Below are 17448 nucleotides of genomic sequence, written 5' to 3' on the forward strand. Positions count from 1 at the left end.
CAGATGCTCCTGCTCCTCCCACTTTTAGTCAGCCATTCTGCCAACAATCCACGAAGCAATGTCCAAGAGACAACAGTATGCACCCACTCATCCAACGGCGCAGAAGCTGAATGTGCTCCTGCCTAAGTTGCTGGTGCTGCAGTCCCTCCCTTTTCAAGTGGCGCACCTTTCAGAGAACTGATAGCTTGTGCCGAGCCAAGGTGGAGAGTGCCAAGCCGTCATTTCTTTGTGAAGAAGGCAGTACCAGCCCTGCACAATTTTGTGGAAGAGAAGGTGGTCCAGTCCTTGAGCCTGCCGGTGTGTACCAAAGTGCAGGGCAGCGCGTGTACCAAAGTGCATGTCCGGAGCTGTAAAAGGCTCACTAGGTGAATGTGGTTCCTGCACAGCCACAACTCCAACATGGACAGGTCTTGCCGCTTCCTCCTCCACGCTGTCAGCGCGTTGGTCCTGTGACAGTGTGCGACTCCGCCTCCTCATCCTCCACCGTGTCCTCAGCCTCCACTGCCCAGACAAGTCTCAGTGGCCCTTCAGCATACCATGAGTGCGAGTGCAGGGCACGGCGGTGTCACGCTGTTCTTCACATGGTTTGCCTTGGCGAAAAGAGTCACATGGGAGGAACTGCTAAAAGTCATTCGTAAAGAAATCAGAGCATGGCTTACTCCACAAAAACTGGAAATGGGAACCATGTTGACCGACAACAGGAAGAACATTGTGGCCGTGCTGCAACAAGGAAGGGTGACCCATGCGCCCTGCATGACACACGTGTTAAATCTGGTTGTCAAGCAGTTCCTGAAGTGTTCCCCCCATTTGCAAGACATTCTAACAATGGGAAGGAAACTTTGCATGCACTTCCGCCACTCGTACACCACAACATAGTCTAATTTTTGACGTTACCAGACGTTGGAATTTAACCTCCATAATTTGGACCAACTGGACGAACAGAGAAAAGCCATCACCGATTTCTTGATGATCCAAGCGGTTAGGGGTATTCCCCTGTGTAACTTCAATGTGAACCAGTGGAAGCTCATACGTGACACCTGCCGTTTGCTCAGGCTCTTTGAGGAAGCCACATTATTAGTAAGTTGCCAGGATTATGGGATGAATTACATCATTCCACTGCTTAATTTCTTACTAAACGTGTTGGAAACGATGGCTGGTCAGGGCACTGGAGACGTGGCGCCTACATCTCACGGCCACATGAGCCTTGTGGGGGCTGAACTTGTGGAGGAGGAGGTGGAGGGGCACAGTGGAGCACAGTTTAGGTTTTGCCAAATGAGTGTTTTTTCTAGTAATCTGACAGGAGAGGAGGAGCAGGAGCAGCCAAAGGAGCTAGAGGTTTATGAGGAAGGCAAGACAGAGAGAGGCAGTGGAGATGGAGGCAGGGAGTCCCTCCGAGTCACTTGATCAAATGGCACGATGCATGCTCAGTTGCTTGCGTAGTGACCACTGAATTGTCAACATTCGGCAGCGGGATGACTTCTGGCTCTCCACCTTATTGGACCCCCCGCTTCCGGCACAAAATGGGGGCCTTCTTTACACGAGAGTGAGGACAAAGTGACCTACTACAGAGATCCTACGCAGTCAGTTGGCCGATGCCTATCGGCGCCATCGTCCATCCACTAGCAGGTCTTACTCGGGGGGCCCTCTGCACTCACCTTCCACTGTCATGGCTGCTGGGGAGGGGTGGCAGGAGCAGTACCAGCTCCATCAGCAGCCGCCTGAGTCTACAGTCGCTGATAAGTAGCTTTCTTCACCCGCATAGTGAAGCAACTCATCAGCAGCAGGTAGACATGGAGCAGGACCTGAACCAGCAGGTGGTGGCATACCTTGACATGGCCATATCAACAAACCTTGAAGATCCGCTGGACTTCTGTGCAGCCAAACTTGATTTATGGCCGCAACTAGCAGAGTTTGCCCTGGAAAAGCTGTCATGCCCGGCCAGTAGTGTGCCATCAGAGCGGGTGTTTAGTGCAGCGGGGGCCATAGTCACCCCAAGGAGAATTCGTCTGTCCACGAAAAATGTGGAGAGACTGACCTTTGTGAAAATGAATCAGGCATAGATCAGCCAGGATTTCAAACCTCCAATGCCAGATGCATCAGAGTAGATTGACCATGGTGCTACACCAACACTTCACAAATATGGATAGTACCAAACAGATTTAAGGCACTGCTCCCCATTTACAAACATTCCAGCCACCTTCATCACCGGGTACTGGTATTGCCACCCACCGCACCACTCTGTCACCAAGTCACTTTCAGGACTCTTGATGCTGCTGTTTCATTCAGCCACTATTTTGTCTCCTTATGCTTCTGCCAACTCCAGGCTGTGCCATTCAGCCACTATATGGTCTTCTCATGCTTTGGCCACCTCCTGGCTGTACCAGACACTATATGGGCTCCATATGTTTTCCCCACCTCCAGGCTGTGGCATTAAGCCAATATATTTTTTTCTGATGCTGCTGGGACTGTCTTGGATATCACCTACAATTTATTTATGGTAGCACTAGCAAACATACATGCTCAATAGAGATTTCAACATTGATCTTTTAATGCTAGGGGTCGTGCTGCCTGATCCAGGCTGCGTGTTTCAGGAACTACTTGGCTTACTGATGCTGCTGGGCCTGTGCCTAAATTTTTTTGATGTTAGCACTAGCTAACATACATCTTCTATACAGATTTCAACATTAACCATTTAATGTTAGGGGTTGTGAAGCCCTTTTGTAAACTCATGCTGATGCCTGCTCCAGGCTGTGTTTCAGGAACTACTGTGCTTAGTGATGCTGCTGGGCTTGAGCCTCAAATTCTTTGATGATAGCTCGAGGTAACATACCTCTTCAATAGAGATTTTAACATTGATCTTTCAATCTTAGAGGTTATGAAATCCTCTTGTGTACTGCTGATGCCTGCTCCTGTCCATGTGTTTCACAAACTACTTGGCTTACTGATGCTGCTGGGCTTAGGCCTTAAATTTTGGGATGTTAGCACTAGCTTACATATATGCTTAATAGATTTAAACATTGATCTTTCAATCTTAGGTGTTATGAAACCCTCTTGTGTACTCCTGCTGCTGACTGCTCCTGTCTGTGTCATTCTGCAACTACATAGTTTAGTGATGCTGTTGGGCTTGGGCCTTAAATGTTTGGATGGTAGCACGAGCTAAAATGCATCTTCAATAGAGATTTTTAACATTCACCTTTTAATGTTAGGGGCTGTGAACCCCTTGTGTACTCATGCTGCTGCCTGCTCCTGTATGTGCCTTATAGCACTTACATGGTTTAGTGATGCTGCTGGGCCTAGGACATTACCTATATATGGTAGCACTAGGTACCATACATCTTCAATTGAAATTTCAAAATTCATCTTTTATTCTGAGAGATTGTGAAGCCCTATTGTCTCCTCATCTGCCACCAACTCCAGGCTGTCATTCAACCACTATATGGTCTCCATATATTGATTGTGTATTGTAGGAAGCATGTGGCTATCCTTGAGCATTATTGCCATGTTGATACCAGACCAGTAATAAAAGGAATATTGCCAAGGATTAGCAGAAACAGGGAACTGTGGATACTGATCACCAGCTGTTGGAATTCACTTACTATCCCAGATGGTAGATTTACAGTTTTGAAGTTTCTCAGTCCCAGTAGGCTTTAAAGGGGTACTCTGGTGCTTAGACATCTTATCCCCCATCCAAAGCATAGGGGATAAGATGCCTGATCGCGGGAGTCCCGCCACTGGGGACCCCCGTGATCTTGCACGCGGCACCCCATTTGTGACGTCACGCCTCCGCCCCTGTGTGACCTCACGCTCCGCCCCTCAATGCAAGCCTACGGGAGGGGGCGTGACAGCTATCACTCTGTGGTCGCCCGGTAATCAGACCCGGAGCGAACATGCTCCATGGACTGATTACAAACGGGGTGCCGCGTGCAAGATCACGGGGGTCCCCAGCGGCATCTTATCCCCTATCCTTTAGAACTTGGGAGTTAAAATTTCCATTTCAAAATCCTCAACTTCAATATCTTAGATTTCTATTTAAAATTCTTATATTTCAATGGTCTCATGTGTCATTCATGCAATATATGGTTTACTGATTCTGCTGGGACTGGGAATAAAAATGTTATGGTAGCACTAGCTACCCAAAATCTTTGGTTTAAATTTCAGAATTCATCTTATAATCTTAGGGATTGTGAAGGCCTAGTATCTACTCACGCTGCTGCAAAATCCTGGCTGTGTCACTCAGCCACTATATGGTCTCCTCATGCTGCCAACACCTCCACGCTGTCATTTAGCCACTATATGGTCTCCTCATGCTGCCAACACCTCCATGCTGTGTCATTCAGCCACTATATGGTCTTCTCATACTGATGCCACCTCCAGGCTCTGTCATTGTGCCGCTCTGCGGCAGCGATTCTAAAAGTGATGCCTGTAATCTGCATGTCATTCTGAATAGCAGTATTATTTCACTACCCTCCATATGCGTGTTAGAACACAGCAAAGTGTTCTACACCCCTATTGAGGCTCTCTGTAGGCCAGAAATAGCCGTTTTTAATATAGATTCACCACAAATAAATTTGGATCAAAACAATTTTTCCGTAAAATTAGGCGAATCGGCCGAATTAAATTTTTCAAAAGTTCGCTCATCTCTAGTTATTTCTTTTTCAGGCTTGGTGTTTGCCACTTTGGCTCCCTGGATGGGGAAGTCTAGTAACACTACACACCCCTTTTCCCTGTTGCAGTTCCAATATATCAAGTTTAAAACAAAATGGACAAAACAAGGTTTTATTAACAATAAATGATAACTATAGACAAACAGCATAACAAGTGAAAACGAGATACAAAACAGAATTATAATTAGTTATTGTTTCTGTGCCATGGAAGTTCCTTCAAAAAAGTAGAACAAACAAAACACCAAAACTCATTCCAATTGCAAAGGGATCCAAATGGAAAAAAAATAATATTTGAACATTAGACCCTCCCACAAGCCTTCTACACCAGTCAGTCATCTGGAACATGTTCCAACTGTGACTTAATATTCCTCTCCCATAGCTTCTGGTTGTCTGAAAATCCATGCTTTCCTTTGTTGAATGAATTTGGTCCTGCTGAAGTCGGGGTATCCCTACAATGTCAACCAAATAAACAAACATAAATTTGTAAACAGCCAATGCGATTTAGGACAATATACTACTTACTATACCACTAAAGAATAACAAATTGGACCTTTGTGAGCTATTTATAAAAATAAAATTACTTAAAATAAATTGTGTATAATGCATATAATAGATCACAAAGTAATTGCTTATTGCTAGGACTCATTGGCTGGGATTACCAGTCATTTTTAGATTTTTTTTCTTGGTTGCTCACTCACTGTGCAGGGAACAACTCCATTAACATTTAGTGATGGTAATAACCCTTTGATGCCCCATGATGTATATAGAAGTCATTAGCGGTCTAGAGCATCCTTAGTATGACACTACAGCTGGGGGCTTTCTGAAAGGTCCATGCTTGTACTCCTATTACACCATCATATGTTAAATATATATTTTTTTCATTTACAGCCATTTTACTGTTTAAACGCTTCAATCATTTAACTGTTTAAACACCAATCAATAGTGGTTGTAGCATCTAAACATTAAATGCTGTTCATCCCTGCTGGCTAGAAATGTAATCACGGGGTGCTTATGTGTTGCCAGGGAGGCCTGAGGCCTTAGGCTTCTTTCACACTGCCGTTGTAACCTGGCAGCGTGAGGTCCATCGGGGAGCCCGGGGAGAATAGCAGGAAAAAAAAATAGATATCTCATGCAACTTTTTTTCCACCCGCTACTCCTGTCAAAAATAAATAAATAAAAAAAATAAAAAAAAAATAAACGGTGCCCGACAGACCCCATATAGTAAATGGGATCTTTCAAATGTGCCTGACGGACATTTGCCGACCAACGGGGCACAACGTCAGTGTGACAGGAGCCTTACTTCTGTCTTGGGGCTTGTTAAAACCTGTTAGCAATAGATGAATGAACATAGATCAATGTATTGCTGTAACATTACATTGATCACTAAGCAACCGACTCAATGCTTATAATAAAGAATAAACTCCCTCTAATAAAAATGTAATCACCTCTCTTCACAAATAAATACTGTCCAAAAAAAAATCAAATAGTCCTTCAATAGAATATCTGGGATGGGTAATACAAGGGCGATAGTGTAGTGACTGAGTGCTCTATATTCCCAGTATTATCAGTCTAAAGAAATAAACATAGTGGATGCAAAAACATTTCTCTCTTTATATAAGATTCATCACAATACAAGAATCCAACATGATATAATCACCCAAGTGAGTCACAGTCCGCATGATGTTGTGAAGAGACTTTAAAGGCTTCTTTAGGAATCCATGTACTCCTGCACAAACACTTTCATGTCCAGCCGTCTCCATTCACTGCAGGTCTGATAACACCTCTGCAACGTTTCAAGGGCTAGGCCCTCTTTCTCGAGCATAGTGTACGTATCCCATCACCACACTACATAGACAAACAAATCTCGCAAGATTTTAGCTCTAGAATAAAACCATACAAAATATATTACAAAAGATAGAACTTGTCTCCATATGTATAAATCTGGGTAGAAGCAGCAAATAACATTACAAGAAGACGCTGAAATTACAAATCTCATTAATTGCTGCTTCTACCCGGATGTATACATATGGAGACACGTTCTATCTTTTGGAATATATTTTTTGTATGGTTTTATTCTAGAGCTAAAATTGGGCGAGATTTGTTTGTCTATGTAATGTGGTGATGGGATACGTACACTATGCTTGAGAACGAGAGTGTAGCCCTTGAAACGTTGCAGACGTGCTATCAGACCTGCAGTGAATGGAGATGGCTGCAAAGTTTTTGTGCAGGAGAGCATGGATTCCTAAGAGGCCTTTAAAGTCTCTTCACAACATCATGCGGACTGTGTGACTCACTTGGGTGATTATATCATGTTGGATCCTTGTATTGTCATGAATCTTATATAAAGAAAGAAGAAAATTTTGCATCCATTATAGTGTGTGTTTATTTCTTGGGACCATTAAAAAAAAATAAAAAAAAATAGTTAAATATACATGTATGGAATCACCCCATTTGTAATTGTCCAAAATAAAACAAATTGACCAAGTCTGTTATCTTTGGAATCATTCTGACCCATAAAATAAAGTTAGCAAGTCAGTTTTACCATATGATGAACTCCACCCAAAATTATTTGGTTAATTTTGTTTACCATTTTGCCCAACAAAATTTCTTTACTGCCTTTTTAATATATGCTGTTAATATAAAGCCCTAACAACTATGTCAGTGGACAAACAAGTTAGGTTAGGTTCCCACTGTGGAATTTCTGGGCAGAATTTCTGCCATAGATCGAGCCAACAGCACTAGGACCAAGCGGACTACATTTCCCTCTGCATAGATGGCAATGCATTTCTGAGCAGATCTCCCAAAAGATCCACCCAGAAATGCATTGCAGTCTATGGGGGCAGCAATGCAGTCTGTTCAGTCCTAGTGCCGCCGGCTCAATCTCTGGCAGAAATTCTGCCCAGAAATTCCACAGTGTGAACCCAGCCTTATGGGTCTTAGAAGGTGAGGAGGAAAAGAGCATGAGCCACAAAAAAAAAAAATTTGGTGAAGGTAGCCGTCGTGAAGGGGATATATAATTTTTTTTCCCGAATCTAAATAATATATATATATATATTTTTTTTTTTTTTTTTTTTTTAACAGTACCTTCCAATATTTTTCATCCTCATCTTTGCTTCTGGGGGCATTTCTTCAGGTTCACTCTGTAAATAATTAAGTTAGCAGCATGAAATGATGCTTTAAATGTACACAAAAAACACATTTTTACCTACAGTAAATGAGCCATCCTACATCCCAGTAATGAGAAAGCTATAGGGGATCAGAGTAGGGCAATTTTAAACATACTAATCTTGATTAAAAAGTAAGTTTTCTTTTAAAAGCAGTACAATCATAGAAAAGCATATAAACATGGGTATCGTTTAATCGTATCAACCCACAGCATAAAGAAATCATGGTTTAAAGAAGGAAAAGAACTAAATGCAAAAATGAAATTGTCTGTGTCCTTAACATCTTAACACCGTGACCCCGCATCACACCGGGTCGGTCCCGGCTGCTATTCATAGCCGGGACCCTGGGCTAACAGCACCTGGCACCGATCATTGTGCCGCGCACTATTAGCCCTTCAGACGTGGCGATCAAAGTTGACCGCCGCGTCTGGAAGTGAACACTTCCCGGCAGCTCAGTTGGGCTGATCGAGACATCACGATAAAATCGCGATGTCCCGATCAGCTAGGACGCGAGCGGAGGTCCCCTTACCTGTCTCTGCCGCGTCCGATCTGGGTTTGATTGCTCCAAGCCTGAGCTACAGGCTTGAGCAATCGAACCCCTATCTCGCTGATCCATGCAAAGCTATGGCTTTGTAGGGATCAGCATAAGAGATCAGTGTGTGCAGTGTTATAGCCGCCTATGGGAGCTATAGAACTGCAAAAAAATAATAATAATTTGGAAAAAAAAATAAAGTTAACGGTCATTTTACCCCTTCCCTAATAAAAGTTTGGATCATAAAAAAAATGGTGTAAATAAAAATAAACATATGTGGCATCGCCATGTGCGGAAGTGTCCGAACTATAAAAATATATCGTTAATTAAATCGCACGATCAATGGCGTGCGCGCAAAAAAATTCCAGTGTCCAAAATTGCGTATTTTTGGTCACTTTTTATATAATGAAAAAATTAATAAAAAGCGATCAAAAAGTCCGATCAATACAAAAATGGTACCGATACAAACTTCAGAACACGGCGCAAAAAAATTAGTCCTCATACCAGCCCATGCACGGAAAAAAGAAAAGAAAAAAAAAAGAAAAAAAGTTATAGGGGTTAGAAGATGATAATGTTTTACATAAATTTTCCTGCATGTAGTAATGTTTTTTTTCCGAAGTACGACAATATACAACCTATATAAGTAGGGTATCATTTTAACCGTATGGACCTACAGAATAAAGATATGGTATTATTGTTACCGAAATATGCACTGCGTAGAAACAGAAGCCCCCAAAAGTTACAAAATTACATTTTCTCTTCAATTTTGTCGCGCAATGAATTTTTTTTCCGTTTCGCTGTGGATTTTTGGGTAAAATGACTAATGTCACTGCAAAGTAGAATTGGTGGCGCAAAAAATAAGCCATTATATGGAATTTTATGTGCAAAATTGAAAGCGCTATGATTTTTAGAAGTTGATGAGGAAAAAATGAAAATGCAAAAACGGAAAACCCCGAGTCCTTAACCCCTTAACCCTTTCAATTTTCCACCTAAAAATCCATATTATGGCTTATTTTTTCCGTCGCCAATTCTACTTTGCAGTGACATTAGTCATTTTACCCAAAAATGCACAGCGAAACGGAAAAAAAAATCATTGTGCGACAAAATCGCAGTGCATATTTCGGTAAAAATTACACCTTATCATTATTCTGTAGGTCCATACGGTTAAAATGATACCCTACTTATATAGGTTTCATTTTGTCGCACTTCTGGAAAAAAATCATAACTACATGCAGGAAAATTTATACGTTTAAAAATGTCATCTTCTGACCCCTATAACTTTTTTATTTTTCCACGTATGGGGTGGTATGAGGACTCATTTTTTGCGCCGTGATCTGAAGTTTTTATCGGTATGATTTTTGTTTTGATCGGACTTTTTGATCACTTTTTATTCATTTTTTAATGATATAAAAAGTGACCAAAATACGCTTTTTTGGACTTTGGAATTTTTTTGCGCGTACGCCATTGACCGTACGGCTTAATTAATGATATATTTTTATAGTTCGGACATTTACGCACGCGGCGATACCACATATGTTTATTTTTTTTACACTGTTTTATTTTTTTTATGGGAAAAGGGGGGTGATTCAAACTTTTATTAGGGAAGGGGTTAAATGACCTTTATTAACACTTTTTTTTAACATTTTTTTGCAGTGTTATAGGGACCTATAACACTGCACACACTGATCTCCTATGCTGATCACTGGCGTGTATTAACACGCCTGTGATCAGCATTATCGGCGCTTGACTGCTCCTGCCTGGATCTCAGGCACGGAGCAGTCATTCGTCGATCGGACACCGAGGAGGCAGGTAAGAGCCCTCCCGGTGTCCGATCAGCTGTTCGGGACGCCGCGATTTCACCGCGGCGGTCCCGAACAGCCCGACTGAGCAGCCGGGTCACTTTCACTTTCACTTTAGAAGCGGCGGTCAGCTTTGACCGCCGCTTCTAAAGGGTTAATACCGCACATCGCCGCGATCGGCGATGTGTGGTATTAGCCGCGGGTCCCGGCCGTTGATTAGCGCCGGGACCGACGCGATATGATGCGGGATCGCGGCGCGATCCCGCTTCATATCGCGGGAGCCGGCGCAGGACGTAAATATACGTCCTGCGTCGTTAAGGGGTTAAACAAATTATACAGGCTGTGTGCTCACTACTTTACATAGTAGCCAAGTGCCATTTCTTCAGTGTTGTCACATAAAAAGATAAAAATAAATATATATTTACAAAAATGTGAGGGGTGTGAAATACGGTATAATTAAGATTGTATTACCTAATTTAGTTGTTCCATTTTATCAAAAAATATCCCAAATTTCCCTTCACTTAAATGGGCACTGTCAGACTCAAAAACATTTTATACGTTGGACATCTTGGCAAAACATTAAAGGGGTACTCCACACCCCTAGACATCTTATCCCCTATCCAAAAGGATAGGGGATAAGATGTCAGATCACCAGGGTCCCACTGCTGGGGACCCCCGGGATCTCGGCGGCAGCAGCACCCACCTGTACGACTTCCACCTCACACCGGCATTGATGGAGGCTTCGGATCCCGACCACAATGGCGGACGAGCGTGATGTCACGACTCCGCCCCGTGTGATGTCACGCCCCGCCCAAATGCAAGTCTATGGGAGGGGGCGTGACGGACCTCCCATAGACTTGCATTGAGGGGGCGGGGTGGGACGTCACATGGGGCGGAGTCGTGACATCACGCTCGTCCGCCATTGTGGTCGGGATCCGAAGCCTCCAGCAATGCCGGTGTGAGGTGGAAGTCGTACAGGTGGGTGCTGCTGCCGCCGAGATCCTGGGGGTCCCCAGCAGCGGGACCCCGGCGATCTGACATCTTATCCTCTATCCTTTGGATAGGGGATAAGATGTCTAGGGGTGTGGAGTACCCCTTTAACCTTTCTAATATACTTCATAAGAAGATTTCTATAAAAAGGAAATTAAGTTATGGCTTATAAAATCATGGCTTTGTCCAAGCTGAAGCACAGGCATGGACAAAATCCAGTAAGTAAGGGTGGGCTATCACTCCTCTGTGCTCTCTCCTGACAGGATAGAGCACAGAGGAGTCCTAACAGACAGGAGAGAGCAAAGAGGAGCCCTGTCAAACAGTAGAGAGCATAGAGGAGTGCTAGCCCACCCTCACTTACTGGACTTTGTCTATGCCTGTGCTTCAAAGATCCATTCTGTTTTAGATCACCAGAAAGCAGTTACACAGAAATTGATGTGCGATGTTATACTTACATCATCCTCATCATTAAATACTGCAGCTATTAAGCTTTTTTTTGGAACTACAGCAGGAGGTACATCCTTTGGTTTCTGCAGACAAAGAAAAAAAAATCATTCTTTCTAATAATGCGTCAACAACTACTATTCGAGAGATAAAGATATCACGGGGAGCTATAAAAGACTTGTCCAACATTATCTGGAGATGACATCTATACACCTTAGACAGCGGTGGACAGAGCACTCATTTAGCGGTATTTTCACTGACTCCAACATTAACACGCACTCTTAGCAGAGAATGCATGCTCTCACTATGACAATAGGGCAATAAACCAGTTGCAGACTTTACTAATAGATTCTTTCCTATAGGAAAAAAAAAATATCTTCCTTGTTGAAATTCTTAAAGGGGTTGTCTGGTGAAAAACAGCTGATCCCTATGCTCTACATAAAGCACTCTGGCACTCCCAGAGCGTGAGCCAACTACACTGAAAGCCAGGGTCTCATTTTGGAGATTGCAAAGTTCCCAGTGATTGGACCCCCCCTTTGTGATCAGATACTTATCCCCTACTTCGTGGATAGGGGATAAGATCATTTTTACTGGACAAATCCCTTTAAAGGGGTACTCCGCTGCTCAGCGTTTAGAACAAACTGTTCCGAACGCTGGAGCTTGTGACGTCATAGCCCCACCCCCTCATGACATCACGCCCTGCCCCTCAATGCAAGTCTATGGGAGGGGGTGTGAAAGCCATCACGCCCCCTCCCTAAGACTTGCATTGAGGGGGCGGGGCTATGACATCACAAGCTCCTGGCACTAGCGTTCGGAACAGTTTGTTCCAAAGGCTGAGCAGTGGAGTACCCCTTTAATGCCCCACCTTTCTGTCCCAGAAAGGACAACCCTTTACACAACAGATAACTGGAACAAGGCGACAAGGGACCTCTGTTGTTGTGTGTTGCTTACACAGTCACCAATTCTGTGGGTTAGTAACAACCTTGCATCTTAGGATATCCTCTTTAGGCTGTGTTTGCACCTCACAGCTTTTAGAAAACTGCTACTCCAGTTATTATGCCAAAGCCAGAAGCGGACCCAGCATAAGTCCTTCCTTTATATATCCCATTTCATTTGAATACACTTCAGGCTTTGGCTCAAGAACTGCAGTGGCAGTTTGCTAAAAGCTGTGAGGTGGAAACAAAGCCTGAAGGGGATATCCTAAGATGCAAGGTTGTTACCAGCCCACAGGATTGGTCACTGTGGAAGCACCAGACAACAACAGAGGTCCCTTGTCGCCTTGGTGAATAAAGTAGCAGTGTGCATACTTAGCTACTATTCCATTTAGGCTAGGTTCAAACTACGGAATTTCTGTATGGAATTCCACTTAGGAATTTCGGTCAGAATTTCTGGTGCTGTAGAATCCCATTGCTTGCAGTTGGATTCTGCTGCACAGTGCAGATTAAGAAATTCCAGGGGTGGATGTTCTGCCGCTGAAATTCTGTCAAAAAGAAAAGGCTTTGACCATTCTTTAGGCAGAATCCGCACTATAGACACTGCAGTCTATGGGAATAGCAACGTCCATGTGGACCACAATCGAATCTCTTGACAGATATTGCTTAGTGTGAACCTAGCTTTACTATTTATACGACTACAAGTAGAGAGCTTGGCTATCTTTGAGAGATGCATATAAAAAAAAAAAAAAAAAGTGGCAGAGCAAGTGTGGCTGCTACCCTATACAAGATAACAAGGGATCTCCATTCTCATGGGTATCAGCCCCTCACCGATCAGCTAGTTATCACCTATTCTGTGGATACATGACCACTTTGATTTTTGACAACCATTTTTACACTCCTACATGAGAAACCCTATGAGGTCATAAAAGGGGTATTACAGACCTCAGAGGGGAATCGTGTGTGTATGGGGAGGGGGGGTCCGACCCCCATGCAACCTCTAGATTGGAGCCATGACTCTCCACGGTGGACAGCACACACTCCATTCATTGTCAATGGGAGCGCTGAAGATACCCAAGTACGTTGTTTGGGTATCTTTGGCACTTAAAAACAACAAATAAAGAGGGTGTCCTCCAACAGAAAGTGAGTGCTCTGTTCTAGTGACTGTCAGCGTGCAATGGTTCACAGGATAAAGGTGTTTTTGTTTTGTTTTTTTAAAGGGCTGGAATACCTATTTATATTTGGCTGTCATTGAACAAAAGGTGCAATGTCAAAAACTAGATAAAACAAGATATATAGGATCTATCCTGGATGATCAGCATCTCTATAATCCACACTTTAGAGGAAGACTATAAAAATACCACTACAAGGTCCCTTACACACTGCCGTTGCTCCCTGTTGAGAACGGCCGTCAAAGTCTCTATCCCCCATGATGGGGAGCAACAGCAAACAACGGGTCCTGGTGGCTCCCATTTACTATTATGGGGGCCACTGGGCGGGAGAAAAATACAGCCCAAGCAATAATTTGTCTCCCGCTATTCTACCTGACTGTCACAGCAGCCTAGGAGTTATAAGTGATGGTTCCCCATTCAGGACCCTGAACGACTATTATGTGGTCGCTTGTTTACAACTGCATTGGACATAAAGGGAGATACAAGCTCATATGTGGGGGTCACAGGAGGGTCTACGGTAACCATGGTGCTAGAGTATATCAGTGTTTCCTAATCCGTATTCTGCCAGCTGTTGCCAAACTACAATTCCCAGCATGCCCGGACAGCCTACGGCTGTCCGGGCATGCTAGGAGTTGTAGTTTGGCAACAGATGGTGTCACACTGGTTGGAAAACACAGATATAAGGTTTTAACATCTCTATGTGCGACAAAAAGAGCGGATACGTACGGAAGCGCCCAGCTTAATGGATATGGCGGGTGCCTTCTTTCCAGGCTGACCTCCTAGGGCAAAGCCGATCTTGGAGACTTTGGCTGGGCAGGGCTGGGCGATGGCTTCCTCGGGGGATGGGGGGGCGGCTGGTCTCTTCTCTGCCCCCCGGCCTGAGCTTTCCCCTCCATTGCTGGAAGAAACAGGCTTAGTGTTCACTGTGTTTTCTGCGTCTTCTTCTGGTCCTGGTGAAGTTGAAACAACTTACCAAGATGAGCATTTTGTACTGAGCTGAATGATGGGAACAGCAACCACAAAAAATACCAGAATTCACCATATTAATAGTGTAGGCAGAAACCCACACCGAGCACAATGACAATGTAATCAGCACGTGACACCCTACCCTGTACAACGCGCCGCTACACTGCAGCGCTATACCACACACACACATACACTGCTAACATACGCTGCGGGGCCTCACACAAACTCACACAGTCTCCACAAACCCCGCCAAGCACTACGCGCCTATTCACACACAAGCGGTACCTAACGGACATCACAATCACACACTCCCCATATCACCTCCTTGTTGCTCCTTCTTATCCGCCATTTTTCTCAGCGATAACTAGACAGTCATGACGTCACATCTTCCACAGGCCGAACCTCCATCCAGCCGTGTAACCATAGAGCTGGTGCTTCTGTGTCTAGATAGTCGCTCGCCTACGCGCAGAGCTAGCGTCTCTATTGTGAAATTGGAGCTATTTTTTTCCCCCTTTCAAAAAGCTTTATTGTAAGCAGGCAGGGACAAACATAGCGAATGAAGACCACTGTCTGCTGCAGTGAATTACATCACAGTGAATTTCTATAACTAACCTGTGTTATGTGCTAGTGATACTCCTAGCAACCAGGTTTGGAAATGAAAGAAGTGTTTTTTTTATTGGTTGACATGGGTTTAGTTCAGCCACAGAAATGTACCCGTATTAACCCCTTTAGGGGCCAATTTTCATTTTTGAATTCTCGTTTTTTTCATCCTCCCCTTCTTTTACTCTGCCATATGAGGGTTTTTTTTTTTGAGGGACCAATTGTACTTTGTATTAAATTTTTCCATAAAATATACCATGATACTAGAATTTTTTTTTTAGATTTCAGCAAAAATCAGCGTTTTTCCCCGTAATTTTCTTTCCCATTTAGTAGATAAACAATGTGATATTCTAATAGGTTAGACAATTCTGCATTTGGCGATACCAAATATTTCATGGGAAAAGGAGGTAATTAGAATTTTTTTTAAGGTAAGGGCTTTCATTTATCTATCATTAAACATTTTTTACATTATTTTATTTACACTCTCTAAGTGTAACTATAATACACTATAACTATACTATATATACTCTCTCCATAGGTAACTATAATAAGCAATCATTAGATTGCATAGCATTGATCAGTGAGATAGCTGCTCTTCATAAGAGTATAAAGTCAGACAGGTGAACAGGGAGGGAGTGTTTTCTTGCCCCTTCCCTGTTCACCCGTCCGACTTTGACCCTTTGCACTTATTCTCTTATAGGAGGACATTTATCATCGTTGCTTTGGTAAGCAAGTTCTGTAGCCATTTTTTTCTTGCTTTTGGTTTTGCTTATGTGTGACATATTTATTATACTATCATGGTGGGTTGATACATTTGGCTTACATAAGCAAAAACCAATAAATCACTTTTGAATACCATTTTTTTTAGCACACATAAGCAAAACCCAATACATGACTTCAGAACACAGATTTGAAGCTTTGAAAAAAATGTGTGATATATATATATATATATATATATATATATCTTTTTTTTTCTTTTTTTACATTTCTTACTGTTTTTTTCCCCCTAAATGTACTAACTCATTTTTTTCTTCTCATTTCAGATCTGTGTATCTTGTGGATTACTTTAGATTCAGGGGAGTACAGTGATCAGCATTTTTTTTTTTTGTTTAATATTAATAAAATGGTTAATGAGGACTTTTGGGGGGAGTGTTTTTTTGGAATAAAATTTTTTTTAAACGTGTTTTTTTTATTTTTTTATTTACTTGACAGGCTTAGTATTGGAAGCTGTATTATAGACAGAATCCATTACTAATCCGGGGCTTAGCGTTAGCCCCCAAGACAGCTAGCGCTAACCCCCAATTATTACCCCGGTACCCACCACCACAGGGGGGCCGAGAATAGCTGGTACCAACAGGCCCGGAGCGTCAAATATGGCGCTCCTGGGCCTAAGCGGTAACAGGCTGGCGTTATTTAGGCTGGGGAGGGCCAGTATCAATTGTCCTAGCCCACCCTGGTAACGTCAGGCTGTTGCTGCTTGGTTGGTATTTGGCTAAAAATAAAAATAGGGGGAATCTTTTCTTTTTTTTTTGCATAAATAATTATTTAAAAAAAAAACAAAAAAACGCATAGGGTCCCCCCTATTTTTATTTTCAGCCAAATACCAACCAAACAGCAACAGCCTGACGTTACCAGGGTGGGCGAGGACCATTGATACTGGCCCTCTCCAGCCTAAATAACGCCAGCCTGTTACCGCCTAGGCCCAGGAGCGCCACATTTGACGCTCTGGGCCTGTTGGTACCTGCTCTTCCCGGCACCCCTATGGCGGTGGGTACCGGGGTAATAATTGGGGGTTAGTGCTAGCTGTTTTTGTGGCTAACACTAAGCCTCAGCTTACTAATGGACTCCGTCTATAAGACAGCTTCCACTACTAAGCCTGTCAAGTAAATAAAAAAAAAACACAACACGTTGCAAAAAAATTTATTCCAAAAAACACTCCCCCACAAGCCCTCATTAACCATTTTATTAACATTAAACAGATTTTAAAAAACACTGGTCATTGAAGCAGTCCACCGAATCCGAAGTAGTCCACAGGATACACGGATCTGAAATGAGAAATAAAAAAAAATAAAAATAGGTTAATACATTTATTGTCACCCGCCCATGACTACAACTCCCAGCATGCCCTTACAGTAAGGATATGCTGGGAGTTGTATTGTGGGGGGAAAACAATCTCCCGCACTAC

At 43.1% G+C, this 17448-nt stretch overlaps 2 protein-coding genes across 6 annotated transcripts in view; one reads left to right on the top strand and one right to left on the bottom strand.

Moving 5' to 3' along the window:
* The window catches only part of TXNL4B (thioredoxin like 4B), a 90552-nt gene that overhangs the window by 43720 nt on the left and 29384 nt on the right, over nucleotides 1–17448 (top strand). The window contains exon 1 of one of the 5 annotated variants that reach the window (XM_056556212.1): nucleotides 15393–15691. The exons of the other annotated variants lie outside the window; for them this stretch is intronic. The gene's annotated coding sequence lies outside the window, so the exon portion shown is untranslated. Of the gene's footprint in view, nucleotides 1–15392; nucleotides 15692–17448 lie in introns of those variants that run through there. 5 annotated transcript variants of the gene reach the window in all.
* PCNP (PEST proteolytic signal containing nuclear protein) lies at nucleotides 4761–15143 on the bottom strand. Its single transcript, XM_056556206.1, has 5 exons — nucleotides 14985–15143; nucleotides 14424–14647; nucleotides 11605–11679; nucleotides 7749–7804; nucleotides 4761–5113 (listed from the first exon to the last, which is right to left on the bottom strand). Exons 1-5 carry the CDS (start codon nucleotides 15010–15012, stop codon nucleotides 4993–4995), a joined length of 504 nt encoding a protein of 167 aa, XP_056412181.1. The 5' UTR covers nucleotides 15013–15143; the 3' UTR covers nucleotides 4761–4992.

The sequence above is a fragment of the Hyla sarda genome, chromosome 2 (assembly GCF_029499605.1).
Source record: "Hyla sarda isolate aHylSar1 chromosome 2, aHylSar1.hap1, whole genome shotgun sequence".
NCBI lineage: Eukaryota > Metazoa > Chordata > Amphibia > Anura > Hylidae > Hyla > Hyla sarda.

What these genes read in the sequence shown, in the direction of transcription:
- PCNP (XM_056556206.1), bottom strand. Translation starts at nt 15,012, where the DNA reads ATGGCGGATAAGAAGGAGCAACAAGGAG. An exon ending in CCATTAAGCTGGGCGCTTCC is followed by an intron (nt 11,680 to 14,423) that starts GTACGTATCCGC and finishes CTTTGTCTGCAG; the next exon opens with AAACCAAAGGATGTACCTCC. An exon ending in TATTTAATGATGAGGATGAT is followed by an intron (nt 7,805 to 11,604) that starts GTAAGTATAACA and finishes AATTATTTACAG; the next exon opens with AGTGAACCTGAAGAAATGCC.